Source organism: Neofelis nebulosa, chromosome 8 (assembly GCF_028018385.1).
Source record: "Neofelis nebulosa isolate mNeoNeb1 chromosome 8, mNeoNeb1.pri, whole genome shotgun sequence".
Taxonomy (NCBI): Eukaryota; Metazoa; Chordata; class Mammalia; order Carnivora; family Felidae; genus Neofelis; species Neofelis nebulosa.
The window spans coordinates 82,621,513-82,643,698 of NC_080789.1; the positions used below are offsets into that span (position 1 = coordinate 82,621,513).

The following is a 22,186-nucleotide window of genomic DNA, read 5'->3' on the forward strand; positions in this document are numbered from 1 at the left end:
CCCAGAGCCCAATGCGGGGCTGGAACCCACAAAGCCGTGAGATCGTGACCTGAGCTGAAGCCAACAGTTGGGTGCTTACCCGACTGAGTCACCCAGGCACCCTATGAGAACTGTTTAATTTTTAGACAAATGTTGTATGATTAGGATCAGGGGTGATTGACATGTCCCTTACAATGTGTCCTTACCAATATTAGAGATTATTACAAGCCATTTCCTCAAGTATTCATTCTGCCAGTTGCTTAGGTAGCTGAACTAAGTGGCTTGGCTGCAGTGGGGCTGTGATTCAGGAGGATGCTAGCACAGATACCAAAAGCATGGGAGCAGCATGTAGAAAGGGGAGAAGATTCCAGGAGTACATTCTCTCTATTCTGTTGACACTGAAGCAAAGGACAAGTGTGCAAGGATGTGTTTCTAGTGGGCTTTGGGAACAAGGCAGGAATGGGCATGGAAAATCTGTGTGTCCCTTCAGTCTTTCATAGTGGGTGATGCAAGTGGGAATTATTGTATTTGGATGATCTATTCCTGTCTTGTACTTCTTTTTTTTAAGTATTTATTTATTTGTTTTAGAGAGGGGGGTGAGAGTGGAAGAGGGAGAGGGAGAGAGTATCCCAGGCAGGCTCCACGCTCAGCATGGAGCCCCATGCAGGGCTCTATCTCATGACCTTGAGGTCATGACCTGAGAGGAAATCAGGAGTCAGACGCTTAAGCGACTGAGCTACGCAGACACCCCTGTCTTATATTTCTTAAACAATATTAAGATGTGTTAGTACCAGAAAAATATTGCAGATTTTAAAAAACAACTAATCTTAGTGTAAAAAACACATTGCAGATTGGAACCTGCCAAACAAAAGAAGATAAAGAAGCATTTGCCATTGTGTCTGTCCCGCTGTCTGAGGTCCGAGACTTAGACTTTGCCAATGATGCAAATAAAGTGCTGGCGACCACAGTTAAAAAGCTGGAAAATGGTACAATAACTCAGAATGAAAGGAGGTAAGTAATTTTGTTAAATGGCTCTTAAGTCATCAAGAGTCAGTTATCAACTCTTGTGGTAAGCCTCAAGTGAATGAATGGCTCTAAGGGGATATTTAGAATGGTCTCCCTAGTGGCACACCTGCTTCTGAATGAGTGGATCGTGGTGAGCGAATGAAAATGGGGACTTTAAAATCTGGTTGAATATTCACTTTTTTCCATTTTAGCTGGGCTTGGAGTTATTTATTTATTGAAAAAAATTTTTTTAACGTTTATTTATTTTTGAGACAGAGACAGAGCATGAACGGGGGAGGGTCAGAGAGAGAGGGAGACACAGAATCCGAAACAGGCTCCAGGCTCTGAGCTGTCAGCACAGAGCCCAACGCGGGGCTTGAACTCATGGACTGTGAGATCATGACCTGAGCTAAAGTCGGACGCTCAACCAACTGAGCCACCCAGGCGCCCTGCTTGGAGTTGTTTTTTTTTTGCTTGCTGATCTTTCCTTTTAAATGTTTCATAAAAAACTCGTAATACTTTTGTTGGGCTTCATTTAATATTTGGATTTAAGAGTTCTAAAAGTCCTAAAAGAAGTTTTATGTTTTTCTATTCTTATTTATGCAAGACACGTTCGTCTGTTCAGGTACCATGAAATAAATATGCCAGGACATAATCTGCAGGGTGCAGCACTCTGCTCTTACAACTCCCGCAGAGAAACTGGATCCTCGATTCTTCAGCTCTGGTTCTGGAAATGGTTGAGAAAGAGAATGATCCTGATAGCTCTCAATGATATCATTCCTATTTTGTGTTGGTACTGTAAACATATTTTATGTACTCCTTCAAACAGTCCTGAGACGGACATTATTCTCATTTTATGTAAGTGGGGGATTCGATCATGTGTGGTTTTGTTTTTGAATTTTTAAAAATGTTTTATTTATTTCTGTGAGATAGAGGGAGAGTGGGGGAGGGACATGGGGGGTGGGCAGAAGATCCAAAGTAGGCTCTGCACTGAGAGCAGCAAGCCTGATGTGGGGCTCGAAGTCACGAATTCTGGGATCTCTGGGAACTCTGAGCTGAAGTTGGAGGTTCAACCGACTGAACCACCCAAATGCCCCCAGTCGTGTGCGTTTTTCAAGTCTCTGTGTTTTCAGTGCTCCAGAACACAAGCCTTTTTTATATATCCCCCCCCCCCGCCCCCGATGATCTGCTGCATACCTTTACATTTGAACAAGAGAAAGCTTTTTACCAATTTCGCAGGCATTCATATGGAGCTCTCAGGACTGGGATGACCAGGATTGACCAGGGATGAGGGATCGTGCATTTTTATTGTTCCTGCTTCTTTCCCCACTGTTTAACAGTGAGAAACATCAGAGCAAAGAGAAATATGCTTGAGAAATATGAAGTTGCAGTTATTGATCTTGATTTAGTAATTTTAGAAAAGTCATCTCCTATCACAATTCACTCAAAGCTGCCTGTCAATACAATGGAACTTCTTGGCATAGTTGAGTGTTTTTATATTATTTTCTCTGTTTTAGAATTCAATATAAAATTCTATCTGAAAATACCCTCACAACTCTGACTTTTTTTCTCTCTGGAGAATGAAGTTATTATTAGATCTTCTCTTACTCAAAACCAGAAAGAATGATACAAGGTCAAAGGGGAGGTGTTAGACTATTGCAGATCTAGCTCAAAATGCCTGTGTTGTTTGAATTCTCTCTCATGGCTTCCCCTTTACTTGCCCCAGGAATGGGCTCTGGAGGCACAAGCTCCTGTGTTATGCCCCAGGATCCTCAATCTCCGATAGTTTTCAGTGGAGTTTCTGATCTTATTGTGCATAGTTGCACCAACAAAATAGAGAGTCCTGGGGACATGGTGGGGGTGGGAGAGGAGGGAAAGTGGAGGCGGGGTTAACTGCTTTTCAGTTAGTGACGCATGTAATCGTAAACCAGAATTTCTGCACCATGTGTTAGTTTTGAGGGTACAGAAAAAGATGTGGGGTTCCTCAGCAGCATTTACAGTTTGGAGATGTAATTAATTCATGTTTATTGAGCTCCTGGTATATGCCTGGCCCTGGGCCAGGCAGCATGCACATGCACTGATAATGTGGTAGTGAACAGCACAGACTACGGCCGCGTCTTCACTCTGTTTACTGGTTTGAGGTTGGTTCCGAGTCCCCAGGATGGAAGCTCAGTATCTAGAATAGTGGTCATCCCACATGGGATCACCGGATCAGATATCCTTGGGTTTTTGTTTGTTTCTTTGTTTCAGATCAGATACCTTTGTCATTCAAAGTTAACATCTTCCTTAGCAACATCATTTTTCCTTAACTTTTACTTGCCTGATAGTAAAGTCGCCACACTGGCTGCCTTTTGGTTAGTGTTTCTCTGGTGCTTCTTTTTGAGTATCAATTTATTTCAGATTTCCTGGTCATTTTGTTTTAGTGATGTGTCTTGTGAGTGGCAGAGAGCTAGATTTTATTTTATTTTATTTTATTTTATTTTATTTTATTTTATTTTATTTTATTTATTTTTTTGAGAGCTAGATTTTAAAAATCTAATCTGATCTCTTTCTTTTCTCCCTCTACTTGTGCAGTTTGTTCTCTCAGTCCTCAGATCACTTTCTTGGCTGCTCAGAATGATTTGGTATTTATCTAGCTATGTTCGAGGCATGAGACAAGCATAGGGTCCCCCTACTACTCCACCGTCTTAACTCCTCACCTAATCTGATCCCTTTTGTCTGGAGCCTTCGTCTTCCGGTATTTCGCCAAAAAGACCAACACAAAGGGAAAGAGTTGAGGCACGGCTGTGTGCTCTCAGGTCTCTTAGAAACCTGGAGTGCTTCCTTCAGCCACATATATGAGAATCGGCAAGAAAGATGATAGTGTAGACATCAGGGGAATTGGCTCTGTTTAAAAAGGAACACCCCACAGATGTTACCATGGCAAAACTGGAAGAGTCTACAGTGTTACCCAGCATGCTGTTGACGTTGTAAACAAACAAGTTAAGGACAAGATTCTTGCCAAGAGAATTAATGTACCTATTGAGCGTATGAAGCACTTAAAGAGCAGAGATAGTTTCCTGAAGGGTGTGAAGGAAAATGATCAGACTAAGAAGGAAGAGGAAGAGATAGATACTTGGGTTCAACCGAACCACATGCTGCTCCACCCAGAGAAGACACGCTTTGCAAGAAGCAATGGGGAAGAGTCTGCGCTGATGGAACCCATTCCCTGTGAATCCGTGGCATGATATGTGTCAAAAAAAAAAAAAAAAAAAAGAAAAGAAAAGACCTCAAGACTGCAAAAATAATTACAAAAATGGAATCTGATCATCTTTCAATTATTTCTCATTTAATAAATGTTTGGGTTTATTCTTTCTTTTTTTCTTAATGTAGCTTTTTTTGTTCCCTCTCTTGCTTCTTTCTGTTAGGTTAATAAAGCTGGTATTTTCTCCTCATTTTTTCTTTTCCTCTACTGGTTTAGAAGCTTTAGGTCCTATTGCTGTTCTCTAGCAATTGCATTATGACTATTCTTGCCATACATTTTAGCTGCATATTCTTTCTTATAAAATTTGAAGTTATTAAACCTTTCTTCTTCTCATGGGAGTAAAGTACCTCAGAATGGTTTAATTATGCACTGATATTCTCCTTCTCATCTTTCTTGGAATATTTGTCTAGAATCATAGTTCTGTGTTCATCCTTTTCATTAAAAATTTTTTTTTCTAATAGTTGATATCTACAAAGGAGTTAAATGTGTCATATAAATTATGATGTACCCCCTTTTTTATTAAAAGTTTTAATTCCTAAAAATTATTTTTACTATGAATTGTATTTCTTGTTATCTTTTACTTCTTCAGCTTGCTTTTATTTCTTGCTTCTCATGTCTTCTCTCTGGGCTCACTTTTCTTTTTGCTGAAATTTATTCTTTAAAACATTTGGTTAGGGTCTGTGGGTTATAAATCTCAGTTTTTAAATATATGAAAAAATCTTTGTTTTACTTCGACTCTTACGTGCTACTTTATGTGTTAGAATTTTAGCTTGGCAGTTATTTTCCTTTAGTAAAGTTATAATGTAATGATTTTCTAACATATTTTGTTGCCATTAAGAAGTTTTTTGCTGATAGAATTGTTACCTTACTGGCCATTTTTCCTTTACTTTTTGGTAATTTTCTAGACTTTTTCTTTGTCTTTGATGTCCTGAAGTTTTACTATGATGTGTTTACAAGGAAATTGAAAAAAATTTAATGTTTCTTTATTTTTGAGAGAGAGGGAGAGAGAGACAGAGAGAGGGAGAGAGCGACAGAGAGAGAAAGAAAGAAAGGCAGAGAGAGGGAGACACAGTCTTCAAAGCAGGCTGTAGGCTCTGAGCTGTCAGCAGAGAGCCCGACATGGCACTCACACTCATGAACCGTGAGATCATGACCTGAGCCAAAGTCAGACCCTTCACCAACTGAGCCACCCAGGTGCTCCTACAAGGAAATTTTTTAACACACTTTTAAAACTTGAGGTGGAGTTGGTGTACAACATTATATTAGTTTTGGGTTTACAACCTAACTATTTGATGTTTGTGTTTATTGTGAAATCGTCACCACGATAAGTCTAGTTAACATCTGTCACCATACAGAGTCACAACATTTTTTTTCTTGTATTGAGAACTTTAAGGATTTACTCTCACAGCAACTTTCAAATACAGTATTATTAGCTGTCACCACTATGCTGTACGTTACACACCCAGGGCTTATTTGTTTTATAACTGAAAGTCTGTACCTTTTGACTTCCTTCACCCATCTCACCCACCTACTACCCTTCACCTCTGGCCACGACCAATCTGTTCTCGGTGTCTGTGAATTTATGTTTAATTATTATTATTATTTTTTTACATAAGGAAGTTTTATTTTTGTTTTTCCCACCTGATATTTAAGGTATGCTTTTAGTCTGTATACTTAGATCTTTCTTTAATTCTGAAAAGTTTTCTGGCATTTTCTTTCAGATGTTACTTCTTTACCTTTTCCCTCTCTTGTCTCTTTTGGAACTCCTATTAAATGCATGTTGGATCCTCTTAATTCATCCTCTTTATCTTTTCACTTTCCTTTTATCATTTGCCTTTTTATATCTCTCTGTGCTGCTTTCTGCATTGATTTTTTATATTGTCTTATAAATCAATAATTTTTCTTTGTGTATAGAATAGTTTACCTTTGTGAATTAGATTTTTGTTGAAATGATTATAATTTTTTTCTCGAGAGACAGAGAGAGACAGAGAACATGGGGGGAAGGGCAGCGAGAGAGGGAGATACAGAATCTGAAGCAGGCTCCAGGCTCCCAGCTATCAGCATAGAGCCTGACGTGGGGCTCAAACTCACAGACCGCGAGATGATGACCTGAGCCGAAGTCAGATGCACAACCGACTGAGCCACCCAGGCGCCCCATCTTTCTTTATCTCTTTGGTGATTGAAAAGACTTATTTAAAAGTTATTTTGAAATTGTTCTGTTACCTGCATTTTGTTGGTAATGAATCGACCTCTTGATTTTTTACATGTGATGGGACTGGCCTTCTTTATGTCCATTTTCCTCACATGCTTTGGAATTTGAATATGCAGGCTCTTCTTAAGTGGCTGTTTTTTGCTTTTCCTTTCTCTACTTTTGCTGATCTCCTCTGTCAGTCTTATGGTTGAGAACAGAGTTCCCTGTCCTATGGTAATTTGAGGCTTCAGCTGTTGACCTCACAGGTGGCTAGGTCCAGTCTTTCTGTGAGTTTCCTACCGCACAGCCAGAGCTGAAAAGGGGCCACCCAAGTTTTAAGGTTCTCTTCAGAGGTGGAAAATTCCTACTTTAATACCTGCTTTCAGATCTTGAACTTAGTTTCCTGCTCTGTGCTTCCAGTCCCAGTTATCTTGCGGGGATTGAGCATTATCCTTGCTTATCACTGTGTCTCTCTTAGTTTGTTCCTAATCCACAAAATGTTTTGTTTTTTTAGGTATGTCTTTTAAAAACTATATCTTATTTATCGTTGCTGCATATGACAAAGCCACACAGAAAGTTTTTAGTATAAGCAAATTGATAAAATGGGGTGAATTAGTAGGACCAAACCACTTCTCAGTAAAGAATTGGAGTTTGATGGGGCGCCTGGGTGGCTTAGTCGGTTGAGCATCCGACTTTGGCTCAGGTCATTATCTCATGGCTCGTGAGGTCGAGCCCCGTGTTGGGCTCTGTGCTGACAGCTCAGAGCCTGGAGCCTGCTTTGGATTCTGTGTCTCCATCTCTCTTGGCCCCTCTCCCACTCATGCTCTATCTCTGTCTCTCTCTCTCAAGAATAAGTAAACATTCAAAAAAATTAAAAAAAAAAGAATTGGAGTTTGATCTAACCTGAGAAAACCCAATTGCTTACCACAGATGGGGTGCTGGAGGTGAAAAGGGAGAAAAAGAGTTTCAACAGTTTTGAGGTCAGAAGAGAAGACTGGTTTTCTTGACTTCCATTGCCCCATCATCAGAGGAGTCACGCTGTGCAAGCAGGGTTAATGTATAATGATTTTCAATTAAGACTTAATTGTCTTCATCATCATTCCATTAATTGTCACCAATTCAGGCCACCTGGAAGACTTTAAAACAGAATGATTTGTAGTTGTCCCAAACTTGTGCTTTCTTAGATATCTAAACATCTGAATACACTTAATCTGAAACAGAGGAGGAAAAGAATATTAATAATTTTAAAAAGAAAATACATATATTTATGCTTTTCAAAAGAAATTAACACCACATTTCAATGCACATGAATCATATTTTACATTTCTCTGATTGTCCTCAGAGCTTATGTGAGTGAATCTTATCAGGCACATTTTCGAAAAGAAACAGTTTGGGTTCAAATTTAACATAGGTACACCAAGAAAGCATAGAATCCCTGAAATTTTGGAGTGGAATTTATGATTTAGGAAGTATGCTGAAATTTGCCTGTAGGTGGCTAAATTCTGGATTCTGGGTATGTTCATTTGACTCTATGAATTACATTCTCTTTCAGGAGGTAAATCTGGAGATAGGATCAAAATGCTTCTTAACTAAATACATTCTATACTTTTTTGGAATTGTTGATCTCTTATACTATAGTTTTCTTACTGATGTGATCATGATTGGGCATGCTAATAATAGTAAATGGATATGCTCACGTGTATGGATAATATATATGTATATATATTTGCTGGACAAAATTTTTCAAAAATTAAAACAAATTTAAAAATTCATGTAGAAAATGACGAAGAATGGGCAGAGGAAGGAGGAAGAAGAAAGCTAAGGGAGGAAGGGTTTTTAAGACATATTAGGTTCTGAATGCCACTGAAGTTCAAGTAATAGTTAAAATAATAACCAAAATGTAGAGTTAAAGGTGAACGTTAATATATGATTTTAGAGTGCCGTGATTTTTATAGATCAGGTAATAGTTTCAGAACAGTTTAAAACATCTGATTGCTTGCTCTGACTCTGTTCATACATCATTTAAGTGTTTCCTATTCTGTTCATTGGAAATGCAGAAGTATGGTGAAGATTGGAAATGTAGTTTGAGTCAATAGTAGAAAAAGGATTTTTGAATTTAGAAATTTAGAAATTGAGCCGTTCTCCCTTAAGCAGAAATGCTCTTCTTTGCTAGTCAGTTCTAGAAAATGATCTGGTGGTGTTAGCCTATCAACTTATCTTCTGTTTGGGCTCATGTGGCTTTATGTCATAATTGTCTTTGCAAATACTTGATTAGAACTGGAAGCAGGAGTGGGGGCTGGAGGAGCTGGAGAAGGCATGCTCTTCATAAAGATTTAGGTAAATGTTAACTGAATTAGATATATTGTTGATTAAAGAATTTTTATTACAAAATGTTCTCAATGTTCCAGTGTTTCAGTCCTCAGTACTTATTAAAAAATATTTTCCAAAATTTGAGTAAAGTTTCTTTTTCACTTTATGGTAGGTTTGTAACCAAATTATTAGAAGACCTCATCTTCTTTGTGGCTGATGTACTTAATAACGGACAAGAAGTTTTGGATGTCGTTATCATTAAGCCAAACCGAGAACGTCAAAAGTTAATGAGGGAACAAAACATACTGGCACAGGTAAATGTTTTCATGTACTAAATTTGCACATTGAATTGTTTTGAATTATAGCATCAGGAAAGTCCTCGTGTTAGTTATCTATTACTGTGTAACAAATTACCCCAAGACTTTGTGGCTGAAAATAACAGATAGTAGTCTCACAGTTTCTGTGGATTAGGAATCTGGGAGTGGCTTGGGTGGGTGGTTCTTGCTCAGGGTCTTTCACAAGACCACAGTCAAGGTGCTGGCTTGGGCTGCAGTCATCTCAGGCTTGAATGGGACAGGATTTCACTTCCCAGCTCACTCACACAGGCCTCTCTGTAGACACCGACCTCTCCATAGCATCTTGCTTTCCTTAGAAATGAGGGATCCAAGAGAGAACAAGAGAGCGCACCCAGATAGAAGCCACAGCCTTTTTTATAACTGAATCTGATGTGAGTCAGTAAATCCAGCCCATAGTCAAGGAGACAGGATTGCATAAGACTGTGGATTTCAGGAGGCAGGGATCACCATGGCCATCTTAGAGACATCCTTCTGCAGACCTCTCAGAAAACCTACAGTGTCAGACTATCTCCAGAAAATGTGCTGGGATAATCTTCTAGGTAGAATCTACAGGATAACTTTGGAAATGCTATCTCTATCTGCTTTCTGCTTCTGTCCCTCTCTTCCTTAAGAAAGTAGGGAAGTCTACTCATCAGCTCACAAATGCTCTGTATAATATTCTAGTTTTTTCTTCCCCTGGCAGTCTAGATCTACTCCTATACTGTGTCCTTCTGAAATTGTTTTATAGCACACCAGTAAATTAATTCACTTCCTGATAATATGCATATATGGGCATACCTACCTTTATGTGTTTCTTTCAATTCAGTTAATTGCTGTATAAAGTAATGGGCTCCTGCATTTATTGTGAACTCAAGGAAGATATTTAAAAAATTAGAAAACATGTTATTAATATACATGTTCTTGTGGAGTTGGAAAAGGAAAACAGTAGACACATTGCCAATTAATATTCTATAGCTGATTGTCTAAAAATGTAAAATCAACATTTCTCTCAAAGAAAATAAAGGTTGCAAATATAATGAGACAAAGGCTTTTCTGACATTAGCATTCTTTTGTATAAAACATTTGATTTCAAGGACTTTTAGGACTTTGAATAATTTATTAATATTACGTCAACCAACATGTCTAGTAGTTTATTTCAGTCTTTAAATTTTTTTTAAATGTTTATTTATTTTTGAGAGAGAGAGAGAGACAGAGCATGAGCAGGGGAGGGACAAAGAGAGAGGGAGACACAGAATTTGAAGAGCCTGTGAAGACACAGGCTCTGGGCTCTGAGCTGTCAGCACAGAGCCCAACATGGGGCTCGAACTCATGAACCATAAGGTCATAACCTGAGCTGAAGTCAGACAAAAACTGACTAAGTCACCCAGGAGCCCTGTTTATTTCAGTATTTTAAATAGAAAATTCAAGGTTTAGTGAATATAAAATTATTGAGGTAACTTTAATTTGTATTATATTTTATGAACTACAAAAGATTCCTTTCCATTTTGCTTTCTTGTATTAATGCTCATGCCCTTGTGTAGGTGCTCTTTCATAATTTACTCATACTACCAGCTCATCCCTAGGTGACCTTACCTGCTGTCCTGCTGCCTAAAAGAGTTATATTCCTTAATGTTTATTAAATATTTCCCAGAAGCTATCCTTTGTTATAATGCTGGTCACTGGTCATCACCAGTTGCCCATGAAGTGCCTTATTTGTTGGAATACTGATATATCCATGCTTTGGTGACATCTTAATGTACCAGGAACAATAGATAAACTCTTTTGGAAAGAGGGTTAGAAGTAATATTTGGAACTAAAATTCTGATGTCAATTTCAGATGAAAAGTAGATGTTTTCTTTATATTATTTTGATTTTAGAAAGTTATAGAACACAATAGAAGTAATTGTAAAGCCATAGAAATTGAACTATATTTTAGTTTACTTGAATATGTTCGTGTAACTTGGTACATCCCAACATCTTTCTATTTCTTATTTTATAAAATATAATTTCTAAACAGAATTAAGTGTTTTATTTAAATGTTCTTTGTCAATTTAAGGAATCCTTTTCATGGTATTTTTTTCTTCTCTTAATGTGTTGTTTCTGTATTCTAAGTCTTTTTTTTCCTTTACCTTAATTCTGCTCAAATATTGCAAAAGTGGTTTTGAGTCATTGTGCTTATTTGTAAAACATGAACCTCCATTCATCAGAATAGATGGTTGTTTTTTGTTTTTTTTCTCCCCCTGACAGGTATTTGGGATTCTTAAAGCACCCTTTAAGGAGAAAGCAGGAGAAGGCTCAATGTTGAGACTTGAAGATCTGGGGGACCAAAGATACGCTCCTTATAAGTACATGCTGAGGCTGTGTTACCGCGTGCTCAGACATTCGCAGCAGGACTACAGGAAAAATCAGGTCAGAGGTGGCTTGTGTCTTTGCCTCTATTTAACATTTCAAGTATGGGCAAGGGTCTTTGGTTACTGTTCCAAACTACATAACATAGGAATGGGAATCTCTGCTCTGCAGTGAAATGTTTTATGTTGGTCACACAAAAAAATGACCTGTGAGTATTTTTGTGATGATGTATTTATTCTTCCGTGTACAGTTAGAACCTTTGGGGGAAGATACCTGAAGTCTTTGGGCATGGCATTAGCTTTTGCTAGGCAGGAGACATGCTGGATGTGTTATGTAAAGAGGTGGGAGACATTTCTTGACATGTGAGGTTCTGGATCATCATGTGTAGGCCAAAGAGTTCTGTGTCTGGTGGTGAAGATATGGTATGTATGTCTGAAACATGAGGGAGAGGCAAAGAGGGGACATGAGAGAGAAAAGATGGCATGGGAATTCAGGAGAGGGGAGCCCAGGAAGGGTGTTTGGAGAAGGAAGCATTTGAGGAGGATGACAATCATTTTCCTAAACTGTATCGGAACAGGCTTTTAGTGAAGCCTTTTAGTGAAGCCTTCTCTTTAGTGAAGAGAGAATGATGGATGCTAGCAAGGGCACTTTTGTCCTAAGATGGTTCTAACTATGGAGAACAGGAAACCTGGACTATTGCCAATGGCAAGTTACCAATGGCAAATGAAATTAAAGTGTCATTTTTATCTTTAAAAAAGTGTTTATTATTTTTGAGAGAGAGCGTGTGTGGGGAAGGGACAGAGAAAGAAGAGAGAGCATCCCAGGCTCCGTGCCATCAGCACAGAGCCCTACACAGGGCTCAAACTCATGAACTGTGAGATCATGACCTGAACCGGAAGCAAGAGTCTGACACTTAACTGAATGAGCCACCCAAGTGCCCCAAGTATCATTTTTATCTTAAAAATACAAAATATTTTGCAATGTGTTTAATAATATACATTTGTGTAATATAAAATTGTTTAAAATCATTATTTTATAAATTAGCATCCCATGTTTCTCTTAGCCAGTTTGAGAGAAAACTGATTAGTTTAGTTTGTGAGAGGGCTGGTAAGGCAGGTCAGACTGAGCCACGTAGGCCCAGGATGTCAGGCCTAGAAGGTAGCGGTTACTTGGGAATAGTCAGTGGTATTTATTGAGTGTTTACTTACCAGGCTCAGTTCTAAGCACTTTTCACAACTTAACTCAGGTGATACTGAGTTAAGATGAGAAACTGAGGCTACATGGAGGTTAAATAAGTTACCAAAGATTATATAGTGTTATGACTGGAGCCAGTATTCAAACCTAGGCTCTTAGTCATCACACTATGGCCTCTTAGTAGTTTGAAACTTTCTTGGTGAGAACAAAGAATTTGCTTTATAAAAAATGTTAAAATACATTGGGTTTGAAATTCTATTTCAAGTTTGAGAAGAAGTCTAAAAAGAATATGTAAAACAAACTAGTTAGAAGATAAGTAATATGGCAAAGAGCAAAAGAGTGAGGGAGGGGATAATATAAACAAATCCTTAAATACTTTTGAATATAATCCCAGTTATAAACAGCCTTCTTTCCAATCGGAAATACTGCCATCAGATTTATTTTCCCCAGCGTCACTGCATTCCTTTAAGATGTCAAGATAAAGTAGGTAGAGTCCTTCCTATTTTGGTGGAAAAAAAAATTAAGTTCCAGAACATTAAATGATGGATCTTCAGCACTCAGAGAGTCTATGTCCCAGAAGCTACTCAATATTAGGGATCATGTTATTCTGTGAAGATCTGGAGTGGAGATGGGGGCTTAGAGGTTGTTCAGTGTATTCTACCTGGCCTCCTTTCTCTTCTTGCATCTGGAAATATCTACTTTGCTAGGTAGGCCGCCACTCCACATGCAGGTGCTGTGTTGTGTTAGAGAGACGGCATTTACTGAAAAATCACCAGGTTTACAGAGTTTATCTGATGCTCTGAGTCCCATAGGTCCACAATATACACCAATCTTGACTGTGCTTAGCCTTTGGAAAGGTCTCAGGGACCTTCTTTCTACAGTACTGCCCTATGCTTCATTGTCAGATCTCCTTGGCTTTGGTTGTTCAGATAGTCCCCAGTAGATTCCCTGGGTGGCGTATCTTTTCTTTTTTTTTTTTTTAATTTTTTAACATTTATTTTTGAGACAGAGAGAGACAGAGCATGAATGGGGGGAGGGTCAGAGAGAGAGGGAGACACAGAATCGGAAGCAGGCTCCAGGCTCCGAGCCATCAGCACAGAGCCCGATACGGGGCTCGAACCCGTGAACCACGAGATCATGACCTGAGCCGAAGTCAGACACTTAACCAACTGAGCCACCCAGGCGCCCCCCTGGGTGGCATATCTTAACTGATGTCCTTTCTTCGTCTGGCACACAAATTTTATCTCACTCCTGTTAGTCTTAGCTGAAGACTCATGCCTAGTGTGCTGAGGTATGTGCAATTTCTCCTCTGAAAACACTCATCCACCTGATAAGTGGAAACCACACACACACACACACACACACACACACACATTCTACGCCTATAATTATTCCTCTTCTTTGTTCTTAGTTCACCCTACCCAGGTGTATCACTTCTCCAGGTAAATGTTTATTCACTTTTGGTGACCTACTTTCTGGGTTTCTTTAGAGCATATGACTGTGGGGGGACACTCTTTTTCTCTTTTGGGATGTCTTCCCAAGATGTAGTTCATTGAGGTGACAAAAGAATAAATGTCCAGCATTTACTGAGGGTTAGATTTTATTTTCCCTCATGTTCTCATGCATGCTCCAATTCAGTCTCAGTGATAGATGCATAAGATTTTTTCTCATTTCTTTTGAATTAAAAATGCTTTTATTAAGCATAGAGCAGCTTTCTGATGTTTTTAGAACATAATTTTAAAATACAGATAGAAATACTTTCTAATTTTTGCATAATTATCTTATTTTCCTTTATCCTACTCTATATTGTATAGAGTCTTAATAGGGAGATCTTTTGTGACTTAGTGTTAACCCAAGTCTTTAATGTTGAGTGTCTGTTTATTATTATTTATAGAATATGGTGACAACCTCTAAATTGATCTGATTTATCAACATCTTGATCTATTTATCAAACAGCTTGGAGGTTTGCCTTATACTAGAGCATGATTACAGCAGTCATAAAAGTGTATAAATCAATACATGTCTTTAAAATGATATACCAACAGAACATTTACTTTACTTAACTGGCTACCCAATATGAAGCTATCATTTTGAAAGGCCACAAAATTGCTGCCTAGAATATAATTAGATTTGTCCAATATGTATCATTTTCAAGGAATAGATAGGTTCCTGTAAATTTTACCTAAGGCAAAAAAAACCACACCCCACTTTCTAATCAATAAATTTTCCCATCATAGAACCAGAGGTACATCCCCAAGGAGAATCCCCAAGAAATTGGAAGTGAGAACTTTGGATTGTGGAAGGAGTTAGTTAAACTTACTGGGTCTATCTATGGTTGTGTGGGATTCTTACTTGTACCCAGAATGTGGGACATGAGCAATGGCAGCTTGGAATATAGGAGAGTCAGTGTGAAGAATGAGAAGCAGATTAAATAATGCATGATTGAAACTCCCAATGGCCTTTTCCTGCTCTTAGAGTAACATTTTTGTCCTTTACCAGGGATCTCAAGGACCAACCTCTCCAACTTCAGCTCTAGCTTTCTCCATAGTTACTAGTCTGTAGCTACCATGGCCACCTTTGTTTATAGAACATAAAGAGCATGGTTCTACTGCCTAGATGGCTTCTCTCCCCATGATTGTCTCCTTTTTATCACTCCCATCTTTTCCATCCCAGCTCAAATATCATTTCTTCAGCGTCTACCCCATCTGAGGTTGTCACCTTTCCCCATGCCTCTATTTTCTTTCACTTATTAACATTTAAAAGGATCATATTTATTGGCTCATTTACTGCCTTTTTGCACACTGGGATATAAGCTCCATGAGAACTCATCTATCTTGTTTACCACCATATGCCTAATATCTCAAATAGCCTAGAATATAGTAGGCTTCCAAGAAATATTTATTGGATGAATGATCTGGTCAATAAAGTGACTGATTAATCATATTATCTTGCTTGGTAGCTTTTTAAGATAAAAAATGGTTTAGAATTTCATCACTGTTTTAAAGAGAAGATTTAACAAATTGGCATGTGTGCAAAAAAAGAAATCACCGCAAGTCTGCCTGGCGTCTTCATGTAATAGTATAGATCTCATGCCTCATAAACAAAGTATCAGAGAGTCATTTTCTTTCTATTATTTGATACAGTCAGTTATGACTTTTTGTGAGGTAGAAGAAAGGCCTCTGTTAGGCTGGTAAAACCTTTAGTTACCGCGTCATAAGAAATTGTTATTTTAACTAGGCTTATGTTTATTTTTCCCACTTCTACTTTCAGAACGTAAGCACCCGTGTTAAACATTTTTGGTATATAATTTTCTGTTACAATTTAAGTCAGGCATATGTTCATATGTTTTTATTTCCTTTCTCAAAAAGCCATATTTACTGAGGGATTATTGTTTCTCTTTTGACAATACATTTGAGTGAGTTTTCTGTTATGAATACATTAATCCATGTTGCTGACTCTAATAGAACCTGTTATTTCTAAGCTGGCTGCAGTACATTCTGACAGTCTTTCTTCTTTGCAGGAATATATTGCTAAAAATTTCTGTGTCATGCAGTCCCAGATTGGCTATGATATTTTGGCAGAAGATACCATCACAGCTTTGTTGCACAACAACAGAAAACTACTAGAGAAACATATCACAGCAAAAGAAATAGAAACATTTGTCAGTTTACTCAGGAGAAATCGCGAGCCAAGGTTTGAAGTGGTTCATGCAGTGTTCTTTACTAGTGGGGACAGTGCTTTATTTTTGCTTTTTGGAAAAGAGTTTTTGCTTTATTTTTAGAATGTGGTAAAAGTTGGAGTTGTTTCACACCATTAGCTTTCATGGACAAAATTATGTTGAGCTTGCTGTTATAATAATCATGTATCACAGACTTATTACCTCGTAGGAGATGGAAACCTTTTATAGACACAGTTAAATATAAATGACTTTCATTCTCATCACTTATGTTTGTATAGTACTTATAGTTTTTCAAAATGTATTCGTGTACATTGTCTTATGTAAGTCCTCACACAATCCCGTGAGGTTTGCTGTTTATCTATGGTCAGCCACATTTGAGAGATGAGAAAATAGAAGCCTACATCGTAACTTGCCCAAGAATACCCCAATAGTGAGAAATATTATATTACTATTACATATTTAAAATATAGTAATATTTGTCACTATTGGGGTATTACATCCAATTCAGTTTCTATTGATCCATGCTGCTTTATGTGGGAGAAGTGAATGCAGAAACATCAAGCACATTGACAGCTTTCTTTACTAAGTAGTGCAGCAAATAAATGTTAAAAGGTAGAAATGGGGCTTTGACTCAACTAGGCCATTCTCACTTTCATTAACTGTATGCTGTATTCCTATTTTACTCATTACAGAACTAGCTTTCATCTGCTTTTGTTTTGTTATCCAATTCTTGGATAGTCCATTTTAGGGCAGATAAATGATTTTCTAAATGTAATAAGTCACAGTGCTCTGGGATGAATATCACCAAATAAATAGAAGCAAACTTATATCCTTTTTTGAAACAAGCTTTGTATTAAACACAAATAATTGGATGTTTAGTTTGTTTCTAATGATGCAATAGATAAGCAACACATTAAAAAATGTGGCATGGAGGTAATATTAAAAATAGATAGAAAAAGTTATTTTCATTATATCCCCAAGCATATTTTTATTGTGATATTTTATGAAATGTGTTTTCTTACTGTTCAACTTATTTTTTTTTCTTTTGCCAGATTTTTGGATTATTTATCAGATCTGTGTGTGTCTAATACTACTGCTATACCTGTAACTCAAGAACTCATCTGTAAATTTATGTTGAGCCCAGGCAATGCAGACATTCTCATTCAAACTAAGTAAGCAGGGGAGGAATCTTTTTCTGTTCATCATTTGTAAGCATTATAGCTCCTTGTCATATTTGTGAGTGAAATACTGTGAAATATTTGTCATATTTCTTTTTTTATGTTTATTTAGTTTTGAGAGAGAGAGAGAGAGAGAGAGAGAGAGAGAGAGAGGATGAGTGGGGAAGGGGCAGAGAGAGAGGGAGACACAGAATCCGAAGCAGGCTCCAGGCTCTGAGCTGTCAGCACAGAGCCTGATGCAGGGCTTGAACTCATGAACCGTGAGATCATGATCTGAGCCGAAGTCGGATGCTTAACCAACTGAGCCACCCAGGCGTGCCCCTGTCAGTGAGCTTCTTAATAGATTTTGTATGTATAATTTATTTCAAGGCTGGTCTCAATGCAAGTAGACAACCCCCTGGAGAGCGCCATCCTTTCAGATGACATTGATGATGAAGAAGTTTGGCTCTACTGGATTGACAGCAACAAGGAACCTCACGGCAAAGCTATCAGACACCTTGCACAAGAAGCGAAAGAGGGCACCAAGGCTGATTTGGAAGTTCTTACCTATTACAGGTAAAGAGTCATCATAAATGTCAATCTTACATATTCATTGAGAGAAGATTCTCTGAAACCTCCAGAAGTCATATATCTAGGAAGAGGAAATTTAAAAAATCCTGTCAAAACTAAGGTAGTGAAAATATGTAATATTACTTAAAATATTCAAAATAAAAGCCAATATCTGTGTTTTTCACCTACACCACTTGCAGTTTTCTGATTTTTCACTAATTTCGAATTGGTGTAATTTCCTCCATTACTGATTGGAGTGGGTGCAGATGTGAGACATGTTGGGACCCCAGTGTTGGACTTGAGAGATGGTACTTAGCTGGGTGTGCTGATCCAGCCGCAGAGGTGGCCTCGGAGAAAGTTAGCCAGTGGGAGTGTGATTGTGTTTATGAATACGTGGAGACCTAGGGCTGGAGAGAAACTGGTATCTTTGGTTATGAAAGTTCACTGGAAACAGGTAGCAGCAGAAGTTGCGATGGTAGTTCCCGGTGGTCAGTATCTTGGGAGCAAGAACTTAGCTGGTATCTTTGAGTGGAAGGTATAGAAACCCCGGCAGATGCCCTGGGGACAAGTTAGGCCCAAATGGCAGGAATCTGAGAAAGGCAGAGCATGCTTCGTGTTCCCTGGTTTCTACAGGTATCGATCGCAACAAAGCCAAGGCTAATTCTTGATCTCGGAGGCTGACGAATCCAAGCCTAACTGATGCCATCTGGATTGGTCACATTTGGTTTGGGAAGTGAGTGGATCTAAGGTTAGAATGTAGATAATAGAGCCAGAGCCGAGTGGGACTGGGAAGGTGAGAGGTGGTTTCACGTGAGCCGTTATCCATAGCCTTCAAGCTTAGTGTATTTATATTCCTAGGAAACCAAAAATGGAGAGCCTAATGATACTTTCCATCAGACACATGTTGCTGGAACAAGTAACAGAAATTGTAACTTGAATAGGCATAGAGACAATTTCTTGTATTTGTTGTCATTTGATCACTTACCACCAAAAAAATTTGACTCCAGTGTGACAGACCCTTGGAAGTTTCGGTGTCATAAAAGTAGATAGTAGACACTGACTGATACTGTGCTGTTTAAGAACTTTTTCAAGATAAGACAAATAATGTAATATGCTTAATATTTTTAAGGTACCAGCTAAACCTCTTTGCAAGGATGTGCTTAGATCGCCAGTATCTGGCCATAAACCAGATTTCTACGCAGCTCTCTGTCGATTTGATCCTGCGGTGTGTGTCGGATGAGAGCCTGCCATTTGACCTCCGAGCGTCTTTTTGTCGCCTCATGCTCCACATGCATGTTGACCGGGATCCCCAGGAGTCTGTGGTACCTGTTCGCTATGCCAGGCTCTGGACAGAAATCCCCACAAAGATCACAATTCATGAGTATGTTTGGAAAAATTTCTTGAGGACTTTAAATTTAGTAGATGAACTTGAAATCAAATGTCTTCAATTTTGAAATGAAGTATATGGAAGGGCATTTCTGTGCTTAAACTCAGGTTTTGGTCTTTTTTGTTTTTACTGTTTTATTATTTATTTATTTATTTATTTATTTATTTATTTATTTATTTGAGAGAGAGAGAGAGAGAGTGTGTGAGGGGGGAGAGGGGTAGAGGGAGAGAGAGAGAATCTTAAGCATGGGCTCCATGCTCAGTGTGGGGCCCATGCCCTGAGCTGAAGTCAAGAGTTGGAGCTCAATTGGCTGGGCCACCCAGGCACTCCTATTATTTTACTGTTTTTTAAAATTTTATTTTAATTCCAGTTAGTTACCATACAATGTAATATTAATTTCAGGAGTATAATATGGTGATTCAACACTTCCATACAATACCCAGTGGTCCTTAATCCCCATCACCTATTTAGCTCATTCCCAGGTTGTTAGTCTTTCAAATGCAAATAAGATACTCTTTTGGAGAGTGGCTGGGTGGCTCAGAAAACCACCAGACTCTTGATTTTGGCTCAGGTCATGATATCTTGGTCTGTGAGTTTGAACCCTACATCAGGCTTTATGCTGAAGGTGCTGAGCCTGCTTGGGTTTCTCTATCTCTCTCCCTGTCTCTCTCTGTTCCTCCCTAAATTGCACGTGCAAGCACATGTGGGTGCTCTCTCTCTCTCTCTCTCTCTCAAAAACAAATAAATAAATTTTTAAAAATAAAATAAAAAATTCTCTTTTTGGAAAGGAAAATGACAGCTCTTTTTTTTAAATTTATTGATTTATTTTTGGAGAGAGAGAGCGAGCAGGGGAGGGGCAGAGAGAGAGAGAGAGAGAGAGACCCAAGCAGGCTGTGCACTGTTAGCTCAGAGTCCAATGTGGGGCTTGAACTCACGAACCGTGAGATCATGACCTGAGATGAAGTCAAGAGTCAGATGCTTAACCCACTGAGCCACCCACGTGCCCCCAACTCTTGATAATAGAAACATTATTTTAGAAACCAATAAACAAATCATATTTATGATAGGAGTAACACTGTTTTAAGTGTTTAGTATTATGGTAGAAACATCTAGAAAGGTAACTAACTTACCTAAACTTCAGAAGCCAGGAGGTTAAAGTATATATATTTTCCTGTTTTAAATGATTTCAGTCAATTTAACTTGCTTCATATTCATCCTGTCTTCCCAGATATGATTCTATAACAGACTCTTCCAGAAATGATATGAAGAGGAAATTTGCACTGACAATGGAATTTGTTGAAGAATACTTGAAAGAAGTTGTAAATCAGCCCTTTCCTTTTGGGGATAAAGAAAAAAACAAACTGACATTTGAGGTATTTTATAAAAACAATTCATTTGTGAGGTTATTCAGTTTTTTCTGTGAAAAGGTAGATACATTGAGCATCAAAGATTTTTTTTCCTCTAATATTTAGGATGTCTTGGTAATTGGGTAGTTTAGTTGATGAAGGTATGATCCCTCTGCCATGGATTAAAAGATAGATTTGATGCTTTAATTATACCTGAAGTGCAATACAAAATATTTCGGTTACAATTATCTGTTATATACTATTTTCCTGGATTTTTGGGGGGGGGTTCATTTATGTAAACTTTGTTGCATTTAATGAACAAAGACAGTTTGCATACATTGTAATTTGTTTGGATACATCCCCCCCCCCCCCGCCCTCAACTCGTGGAAATGAAATTTTTAGCCTCATTAAACTGAATTGAAATACCTTTGGTTTTAATATCATTTGGGGAATATAGTGACAAAACGAGAGAATAGATGCCATTACTTGATAACCTGGTGTATTAGGCATCTACTGGTGTGTAACAGATTACCCCCAAACTTAGCCCAAAGGAACAAGCATTTATTATCTCACAGTTTCTATGGGTCAGGAATCTGGAAATGCATGATTGGGTAGTTCTGGCTCAGGGACTCTTAGGAAGTGTAATCAAGCTGTTGATGGGGGTTGCAGCTATCTGGGGCTGGGTGATCTGCTGCTAAGCTTGCTTATGTGTTTCTTGGTGGCCCTACCTCCTTGCTGGCTATTTACCAGACACTTCGTCTTCTTGCCATGTGGGCCTTTCCATAGGCTGCCTGTGTCCTTATGGCATGGCACTCAGAGCAAGCCATTAGAGAGAGAGAGAGAGAGAGAGCCCAAGATGGAAGTTGCAATCTTCTATAACCTAATCTTGGAAGTAGCGTGCTATCACTTCTGCCATATTCTGTTGGTCACACAGACCATCCTTGGTGCAATGTGAAAGGAGACCATAGCTTGGGGACCCTTGGAAACTGTCATACCTAGATTGCCTTATAGTATCCAGAAAGCCACAAAGCAGCATAGGGACATATATTTCTGGACAAATTCATGGATAATATCCATTTATTAAAGTAACTCATTAATGTAACCATTTATTAAGTGATATCCTACTGACTTAAATAAGTTAATATTTAGTTAAGTAAACCATTCCAGTGTAAGTTTCTTTAAACACCTTGATACACCTAAAGTCTTCTCTTTTTGGCTTCCTTACTGGCTGTTGACCACGTGCCTCATCTTGTCATGTTGGGTTTTGATAGAGGTGACAAACTGGCCCTATTTAGATTTAATCATAAGCTCGAATAAATCAGAGTTCAGTGGTTGCTTTTGTAGGCATTTCAATTCCTAGGTGTTAAAGAATTAGAAAGTTTAGAAACACCTGCGCTAATTGAGATGCTATAAAAAAAAACCAATGTTAATTTCAGTTTC

The 22,186-nt window shown here is 38.3% G+C and overlaps 1 protein-coding gene across 5 annotated transcripts in view; it reads left to right on the forward strand.

Moving 5' to 3' along the window:
• ITPR2 (inositol 1,4,5-trisphosphate receptor type 2) overlaps nt 1–22,186 on the forward strand; it is a 493,421-nt gene that overhangs the window by 140,688 nt on the left and 330,547 nt on the right. For all 5 annotated transcript variants that reach the window (XR_009265827.1, XM_058743294.1, XM_058743295.1 and 2 more), the window contains 8 exons: nt 830–990; nt 8,902–9,043; nt 11,312–11,473; nt 16,128–16,300; nt 17,339–17,458; nt 17,834–18,019; nt 19,143–19,394; nt 20,629–20,773. Coding sequence is in view for 4 of the 5 variants with exons in the window: in XM_058743294.1 (XP_058599277.1) it covers nt 830–990; nt 8,902–9,043; nt 11,312–11,473; nt 16,128–16,300; nt 17,339–17,458; nt 17,834–18,019; nt 19,143–19,394; nt 20,629–20,773 (1,341 nt within the window). In the remaining variant the exon portion in view is untranslated. The remainder of the gene's footprint in view (nt 1–829; nt 991–8,901; nt 9,044–11,311; nt 11,474–16,127; nt 16,301–17,338; nt 17,459–17,833; nt 18,020–19,142; nt 19,395–20,628; nt 20,774–22,186) is intronic.